This window comes from Saccostrea echinata, unplaced genomic scaffold, assembly GCF_033153115.1.
Source record: "Saccostrea echinata isolate AGI-Se365-2 ecotype Australia unplaced genomic scaffold, CSIRO_AGI_Sech_v1 ptg000014l, whole genome shotgun sequence".
Taxonomy (NCBI): domain Eukaryota; kingdom Metazoa; phylum Mollusca; class Bivalvia; order Ostreida; family Ostreidae; genus Saccostrea; species Saccostrea echinata.
This window is the reverse complement of record NW_026889763.1, coordinates 9,177,499-9,187,299: the sequence shown is the minus strand read 5'-3', so window position 1 is coordinate 9,187,299 and position 9,801 is coordinate 9,177,499. Positions and strand designations below refer to the sequence as shown.

The 9,801-nt window shown below is 32.1% G+C and overlaps 1 protein-coding gene across 1 annotated transcript; it reads left to right on the top strand.

Annotated features, from left to right (window-relative positions):
• The first annotated feature begins 357 nt into the window (after positions 1–357).
• On the top strand, positions 358–871 carry LOC133187198 (uncharacterized). The gene has a single exon (XM_061322560.1). It carries the CDS (start codon positions 379–381, stop codon positions 835–837), a length of 459 nt encoding a protein of 152 aa, XP_061178544.1. The 5' UTR covers positions 358–378; the 3' UTR covers positions 838–871.
• The last annotated feature ends 8,930 nt before the right edge of the window (positions 872–9,801 follow it).

Here is a 9,801-nt window from a genome sequence, read left to right as displayed (position 1 = left end):
ATTTATGAAATATTATTGCATATTACGTCCCATTTAGAAACAAAGTACTCTGTAGTCCGATTAAGTGTTTTGATAAATTAAACCAATACATACTTTTCTTTGCTGCAATAAGATTAATTATCTACAATGAAGACTTTTAAAGCACAGATCCACCCTAGTGGGTTTTTTTTGTTTGTTTTATATAGTAATTGATTTTTGGTTTTGTTTGTTTGTTTGTCTGTTTTGGTTTTTTGTTTTGTTTTGTTTTTTTGGTCAGAATCATTTGATTTGATTTATATACACATATTTTTTCCAGACTCTTTTTTTATTCCTAGTAAAAGGATTGTCAAGACAAGAAGCAAAGAAGGCCAGAGCAGTTTACATGGTATTCTTGGACATATGAATGAATTGATGAACTTTGCAATCTCAGTTACCAATCCAATTTCAAAGTCAAGGAAATCAAAAGTAGAAAATATTGGAAATACAAAGAGATCATTTGTTTGTCCATCGTACAAGTGTTCCGATACAATAGAACCCGGATGTCGTAGATCTGTGTACTACGTCATCAAAGGGCAGAGATGCATGGGTTGTGACGTGGACGTTTGCAAAGTAAAGAAGCGCCGGGAAAACGCACGGATTCCTCTTCATCGGTCAAATATTAACGCGGATAGAGCTATCGAAGAAAGAATCTCAGTGAATCCGTTTAATTTTGAAAAGAGATGGCTCTTTAGCAGAAATAGGAAGGGACCCGAACAGTTGGACCATTCTAATTCTTTTCAACCAATGATAACAGTTTCCAATGTTGATCGCCTGCCTCCAGGCTCAGAAAACAGCTGGATTACGGGCTCACTGTTTTAATGTAGCTACCGAATTAAAATATGTATATAGTGATCGTGATAATTCCAAATGGTATGTTGGTTACATGAAGTTTATCTGTAATTTTTTCGAGGGCATCAAATGCTTTTTTTGTATGGTTCGACTGAAGATACTCTTGTAATAAATTCAGTGATTGATTATGAAGATCCTTTTATTAAGATTACAATCCCAGGGGAAACGTGTACATGGCCAAGTCCTGATACTGTTGAATTTTGTCGTGGCATTCCAAGTGCTTGACTTTAATTGTGAAAGACTTCCGTACCTACAACTGTACTAGATATCAGTACTACGGGTCTCACATACAAGCAGCATTCTAAAGACTGAATCAAAGTACCTTAATATATTATTCTTGTAAAAAGTCTAATTGAATATGTAAAACCCAAACATTTCAAGAATGAAAAATGATGTGTTTATTGACTTTTTGTACATGAAGGTTTAATTACTCCTAACAGAGAAACGGGCCCGTTATCGGTGGCAGTCACCTTCCTGAAGGTTAAAATTAATAACAATTGAAGTTACCTGAAATTGTATCCAAACCAAGGACACTATCATGTTGTAAATTTTGAATTTACCGGGTGGCAGTAAATACAAATTTTACAACATGATAACTGACAACTTGTAAATTTTGTATTTACTGCCACCCGGTAAATTCAAAATTTACCACATGACAACACTCTTCAATAGAGATTCTCAAGATTTAAGAAAAAATGAAAATGCACATAATATCAGCATGTTACAGTTTAATTATAAAAATAGTCAGCTTACATATTTTTTAATAAGTTGGTAAACAAAAGTAGTATAGAATGTAGTAAAAAAAAAAACGCTTAAAGTAAACACTCTATAATGAATTGACGATTCATGATCATTCCCCTTGGCTTTGAAATATTGTAAATTTAACAGTACAGTTATAGCGCATTTCGTTTTTAAAGAAGCAAAGCCGTTTCTTACATAAGCACGTTTCACTGTCTATCAACACTAAATAAAAAATATATTGACAATTCCTACTCATCTGTTGACAATGTTTTTTTTTCCTCTGTAGGAGGAATACGTTTTGATTTGCTATAATATTATGCTTTGTTTAAGATCATCTGCTTTGAACCAGTACTCAGTGCCCCACCCCTTCCTCCAAAGATTGCCAGATTATAATATTTCCGGATGTGATTCTTCTGCCCTATCACTGAATCACTTTCAACCGGTGAAACTGAAAGTAAACAATCATTGCATAAAGCAAAATAACATCATTCAATAAAGCGAAAAACTGAGTAACTATATTTTCCAGGAAATAGTATAAAGGATTGGCAAAAACAAGTCTGGTAACCGATCAGCATCAAACACATAACCTGCGACGAAGCATCCTGGGAAAATAATAGTCTAGATTATTGTCATGTTGTAAATTTTGAATTTACCGGGTGGCAGTAAATACAAAATTTACAGTTGTCATGTTGTAAATTTTGTATTTACTGCCACCCGGTAAATTCAAAATTTACAACATGACATTATCATCCTAGCTTGGCCCTTAGGGATGATTTTAGGTATTGACAGGGTAAAATATAGAAAGCAATATAGTATTTCACCTCAAGAACTTGATACCCATTTATCAAAGTGGTATGTTTACAACCTAACTATAGAGCATGAGCATTTTAGTGTAAATCAACTCAGGCACGCTTTGTAGCATAGGCGTCTCCAGCAAAGTCGCTACTTTCGACTAGAAGATAAATGTTCTGTAATTTAATTTTAATTGCGGTAAGCTCTACTTAAACTGTTGGGAATGCCCTTAATGACATCGGAAATATTAAATATGTTATTGGTGGTTAAACACGAAGTGATCATTTCTTGAATTAGATTGTCGTCTCAGAACATTTCCGTCATATACTGTAAGATACTTGATAACGTGTACAGCAGTAATTGACCAAATTTATAATTTTAAATTACAACAAAGAAAACTTCCGCGAAGTATGAAAAATTTGAATGGTATACGTCTTCTTGCAACAAATTGAGAGAATTGATTGACCAGAAGAAAAACATTTTTTTTTTATTAATAATCATTCCAGCTTTGGTTATGATAGCCTCTCAAATGCTTGAGTCCTAAATGAGTAACCGGAAAACTGTTTGTTAGATTTTTCAGGACACAATTAACATAATTTTTTTTCACAAAGGAATACCAAATTCTTACTAAAAAAAGCAGAATTTGTCATACGTTTATCGGACAGAGTGCACTTCTTTTTTAGATTAGGTAAGAGTAATCAACTAATGATAAGCTAGTATTTGACTCGTCAGCAGGAAGGGGGGTATTTCTTTGCAACATCTGAACCTAATAGTTTCACTTCTCTCACGATACAAGAAATGCATATTGTAACAATTTTTCATTTTTAAGTTATTGTGCAAAACTTAATAACATTTTCAAACAAACGAGAGAAATGGGACATATCACATATGTCTGTCCCTGCTGACGCTAGTTTTAACCTTGCTCACGGAGGCGGACAATACTGACCCCGCTTTACGACAAAAACTGTCATTATATGTTAGGGTCCGACATCAAACGGCGCTTGATGTAAATAAAGACGTTATCTTGGAACGTTGTTGTAAACTCCAAGCCATTCCGACATTAACACGACAGTAAACACATTCACAGGAAAGAAGAAGACGGCGAAATCTTCTAAATCAACACATAACATTGTGTGGGTGACATAAAGAGGTGTCTGATACAAAATTGGACAGAACACGTAAACTGTTATTGATTCAGGAGATAAAGGAATTATATATATATATATATATATATATATATATATATATATATGTGTGTGTGTGTGTGTGTGTGTGTGTGTGTGTGTGTGTGTGTGTCAAATAATGGATAAACATGCCTAAAAAGCACAATCTAGATTTAATAAAATTAGAATAAAAGTTATACTTGAGTTGAAGAACGTGCATGCAACACGACTGTCTACCAAACATTCATTCAAAATTATAAAAATGATCAGCCGTTTTCGATACTTTTCAATTACTTTTTTAAATTGTAATTATTTGAACTTCATACGGTGAGAAGAAGGGCATCCTAATTTCACAAAATTTGTCAAACTTATATGAAATATTTTAAGGAGAAAATGAATAAATATTTTCTGACTGATGAATATTTGAAGGTTTTCTCTTTATTCATGAGGATTATTTTTGAATTTCTGTATTTATTTACTATCGCACACTTAACACCAACATATAATTTATTTATTTGTATTGATACATTATTTGTCGCGGCGTGTGACTTGACAGTCGATTCACCGCAATTTGAATGAAGTCGCTTCAGAATTAGCAAAACAATCATCGGTCGAAATCAGAGAAAATGCAAATATTCCATATCGGGTACTGGCTATTTATATAGTGTTAAATTCTAAAACCATCACTAACACACAGTGAAAGTCTCATAGCAAACAATAGTTAACAATACAGTTCCCAGTTTTACTAATTTTCCTCAGTCTCTCATCTCGCGCATGCGCATGCAATATTCCGGACTCACAACGTAAACAGAACATGCCATTACCATTATTTGTATAGCTCTCCAAATTGCTTTGCTACATGAATTCATATTGTGAAGTTATAGTGCTCATGTTATGAACTTATAAGTAAATTATACCTTACATGTACAATACAATACCTGTAAACAGAACAAATGATTGAAACAAAGGAGCACTTAAGTTATTGACAGCAATTACGTACATTGTCATTAGAAAATTTACCTGAAAGCAGCAAAATGCAATTTGAGAGTCTTCCCAACTGCCTCTCTGATTGATTCTCAAGATGTGTCATTCCTAGTGCATGGTCATGTTCTAGTTCTAAATAAAAGAATAAACGAATAAACGAACCTTACATTTATATCCTACATGAACAAACTAACTTGAACCAATGAAAACTAAACTACATGTTGCTTTTTTTTCCAGGAAGAAGCCATTCCAGCAGCTTCCATAGCAAGAGTTTGAAAACAGACCTAACAACTGGTATGAAATATGTCGGTCATATTCCACCCATTGATTAGACCATAGATTTTGCGAAATTATGACTTTCAATAAGACTGTTAAAACCCGTTATACATACATCAACTTATTTGTCATTAGTCTCCTTTACTTTTTAAAAAAAATGATCGAACAGAGAACATGCTCTTGTGAATCATTTGGAAGACATTGACGCCTTATGTAGGTGCTAATGTAATATTGCTATAATATTGCAACACAAGATCAACTTATAAAGGGGCACATTTGAATCTGAAACTGTCTGAATATGTAGTCCTTTCCAGCCCCTTCATTTTCCTTCAAATCGATTTTTGAATTGATAAGCAGTCAAACAATAAAATTGAGAGGTATACTATAATTTAGATATGAAATGGATCAAGCACTGTTACTGCAACAATGTGGGCATGTTAATATTTTAAAACTCAAGCATTGTAAATATGCACTTAGTTGCTGTCAACAAAGTATTTTTTAAAATTATTATTTTTTCATTAAGCTCTGAAATATACTGAAGAGTGAAACTAGTGGATAGAATTGGTATTACAAGGAATTCTAGCTTTCCCAGACGCGGACTTTTTCTTACAAAATCACATTCCACCTTGCCACTAACCCGTTCTAAACTCACTGTGAAAATTCTGCAAACAAATTGTAGAACCAATATATTACTAGTACTATTATATTCAGTCAAACATATTTAATTTTTTTTTTCATTTTTGCATAATTCCATTCTCTTTTGCAAAATATTATTATTTTGATAAATGCCATTAGACCATTGAAGATTTCACCTGACTGGTACTTACAATCTACTACAGAAAAATCCCACCACAAGCCATCAAATTCACGTATCAAGGCCCTTTGTCATCACATTTGAGGATGTTTGCTGTTTTCCTATTGCAGGAATGACATTATATAGCGTATGTATCATCTTTTAAACAGAAGCAGCTTCTCTGGTTACACGTAAGAATACATACTGTCATAAATGAACATTTAATTATTATATTGATTTGCAATTTCATTTTCGGGGACATGAAAAAACCCCAACAGTGAAAAGTCATGAAAGCACATGGGTTTCATATAAATTACTTTTCGTCTGTCTTCCCGTTCTACAGAATTCAAATTTTACTTGTTCAGAGTAATATAGTTAACTTTGAATGGGGCATATTGCACTTTTTTCTAAAAACAGATTTGATTGGGGAAACCCCGTTAGGAATCTAAAATTTACCTTCTTACTATATTGACTATAATTTCAATATGTCAAACATAAACACATTCTGTGGTTATTGTAGCATCATAAGACCTTTAAATAGATAATAATGAAATGACATTTTATGGTAAACTCGACCCTATACGGAAACTGTTAATTGTCAAAGCTATTAGATAATTATAATTTAACCAAGTCAGAATCTCTTAACTTCAAAGTGTCCAGACGCTTTGTGATGTGGAAGACATTGCTTTAATGCAAAATTAATTATCGTCAATTTATATTTTTTTTAAGTCAATTTTTTTTTTATGATTAAATTTTTCATGCAATTAATGGCACTGTAACTGTTCCTCTAATTTTTGCTGAAGACGACGTGTCTTGTTTTTATTCCACATCATCCTTTTATATTAATCTAGATATGTAAATTTTCAGATGGATTTTCCAGGAAAGATAACTGAATTGTCTAAGAGGCTGGCTAAAAAATTTTACGACCGCAATGATTAATATGCAAGCTGCTATTGCTGCCTCTTATTGATTAGATTGGGTTTACCGATGTTACTAAAAACGACAGGCATTTATTTACATCGTAGTAGCAAAATAAAAAAAAAATTATTAAGTTATGCTAATTCAAAGTTGTACATGCCTTATTCTTTTAATAAGAAAAAAATCACAGTGAAACCTGTAGCTCTTGGAAACAACAGTTTAAAAAAATTGTCATTTTTTTTTTTACCCCTGCCTAAAAATTGTTACCTCCTTCTATACATCCTTAGCTCATTAATAATTATTGTTTCATTAATAATTATGGTTTCATTAATAATTATTGTTTCATTAATAATTATTGTTTCATTAATAATTATTGTTTCATTAATAATTATTGTTTCATTAATAATTATTGTTTCATTAATAATTATTGTTTCATTAATAATTACTGTATTTGAAAATTTCAGATAATTGTACATGTATACCAAAAAAGCCTACACATTTGATGAGAAAATACGGAACTTCAAAGTTTCCCTCATTATATTGTTCTTAAAAAATAACCTTATTTTAAAAGACTCTTTTCACAGAAAATTTCTAATGAAAATGTTAATACATTGTGGTTTGACCTAATCAAAGAAACATGTAACTTTAGTGGCAAATTAATTGACACATCGATACATGGAGTATGTATTGATATTGTCAAATATGCATTTATAAATTTCATTAAAGTAAAATTGTTTTGAATGTTGACATTCTAAATGATATATACCCAATTTTCAAATGATTTATGGCTTTTATTCAAATCTATTAACCTTAATTTTGATTTATTTCCTTGAAATCATTAAACCATATGGTAAAACAATTGATTTAAGGACATACATGTAAGCTTCGTGCGTTGGGCATTCAAATATACGGCTCAAACGCTTTATTAAAAACAGTTTTTGTGTACAAATAGAGCCATTTTGAACATTAGTAATTTTTCCCTTTAAAAACAAGTTACCCAGAAAATGAGGTTTAAGTGCAACTATGTTAAACATTTTGAATGATGAGTGATTTTTAAAAAAAGCAAAACTCCATGGCTTAAAAATTTTGCAATTATCTTTTTGATATGTCGTGTACAAACTAATCGTTGTTGAAAACTTATTCATATTTTTCATGTTTAATAAGAATAAAGCGGAAATATTTCGATAATTGAAAAAAAACCCTTTAAGTTTGAAAAGTCGACTCCAAGGAGTACATTCTGTACTTTGATTTCATTGATGTTCGATCAGTAATGTATATAAACGGGGCCTCTCTTTCCGTGATGTTTTATAAATTCTTTAATTCTTTATTTTATAATGGATTCTCATGATTTCACCAAACCACAAATATTTTTGTGTCGTGTGCCTCGACAAAAAGAAATCAAAATATTATCTCTCTCTCTCTCTCTCTCTCTCTTTAGTTTTAATTATGGGAGGGATTATTATTATGTGTGACGCAGTAAAATCAATCATTAAAGCAAATGTCCTTTTGATCATTGATGACTTTTCTCCACCTTACTTTGTAGATTGTCGACGCGTTTTTATTTTGTAGAAGATGGTAAAATTATTATTATATTAGTATTAAGCTTTGACGGATGTATCATAAATTAAGATTGTTTTGTGAGGTTTATAATGAAATTTAATATAATGATCAATGTCAATCATAATACGACATGCATTTTAATTATATGATTTTTTAGAGAAATATTTCGACTTTGTAACCGCCTCTTAGACGCACCGGTTATTAACTATTTAAACATCAGTTAACTAGTATATATAAATAAACAGTCTATATTTGGAGGAAAACATCATGCCGGTATAGATTCTTATCTGATAAGAAAGACGTTAAGTGATTTATGATTATTGCTTTGACACACGTTAATTATTATTTCCTGTCGTCTATATATAACCACTGTCGTCTTGATTTTCACAGCCTCTGTTTTATTTGTTCATAATTATGAAACTGCAGTTTTCATGCCTCCCGTAATCAAAGATTCGGGGGCATATAGTTTTTGCCCCGTCTGTCCGTCCGCAAAAACTTTAACCTTGCCCATACCTTTTGATTGGTTGGAGCTATGGCTTTCATATTTCACTTGTGTATTCCTTTGACAAGATCTTTCTTTGGGTAACATCATTTTTTACCTTGACCTTGGAGTTTTACCCAGTTTTGCAACATTTTACCCAACTTTAACCTTGGCCATAACATTTGAATGGTTAGTGCATATTTCAAATGTGTATTTTTTATGAGAAGGCCTTTCCTTGGGCACTATTAATTTTGATCATTTGATCTTGACTTTGATGTTTGACTTAATTTTAAAAAACTTACCCTTTTCCATGTCTTTTCAATGGTTGTTGCCAGGACTTTCATATTTCACAGGTATATTCCTCGAGACAAGACCTTACTTTGGGTACCAACATATTTGATTTTAATTTGAGAAAAGTTTAACCTTCGCTCTAAGTTGCCATACGGGGATTCAGTGTTTCTCAAACACATCTTTTTTTTTTTATTAAAAGTGACAATCAATTAAACAAGAAATATTAATAACATATACTTGTATAATATAAAAGATTTTATCCCTTTTGACGTGTTTTTATGCCCCCGGATCGAAAGATCCCGGGAGTATATTGTTTTTGTCCTGTCTGTCTGTTTGTCTGTCTGTCTGTTGTCAACTTTAATCTTGCCCATAACTTTTGATTGGTTGGAGCTATGACTTTCATACTTCACATGTGTATTCCTTGAAAACGACCTTTCTTTGGATACCATCATATTTGACCTTTTGACCTTGGAGTTTGACCCACTTTTGCAAAATTTTATGAGACTTTAACCTTGGCCATAACTTCTGAACAGTTGGTGCTTGGGGAAACTTCTCATGTGTATTCCTTGTAACAAGACCTTCCTCTGGATATCAACCTCTTTGACCCTTTGACCTTGACCTAGGAGTTTGACCTACTTTTGAAAAACTTTAACCTTGGCCATAACTTTTGAACGGTTGATGCTAGTGCTTTCATACTTCACATATGTAATCCTTGTGACATCACCTTCCTTTGAATACCAACCACTTTGACCCTTTGACCTTGACATAGGAGTTTGACCTACTTTTGAAAAACTTTAACCTTGGCAGTAACTTTTGAATGGTTAATGCTAGTGCTTTCATACTTCACATATGTATCCTTGTGACATCACCTTCCTTTGGATACCAACAACTTTGACCTTGACCTTGACGTTTTACTTACTTTTGAAAAACTTTAA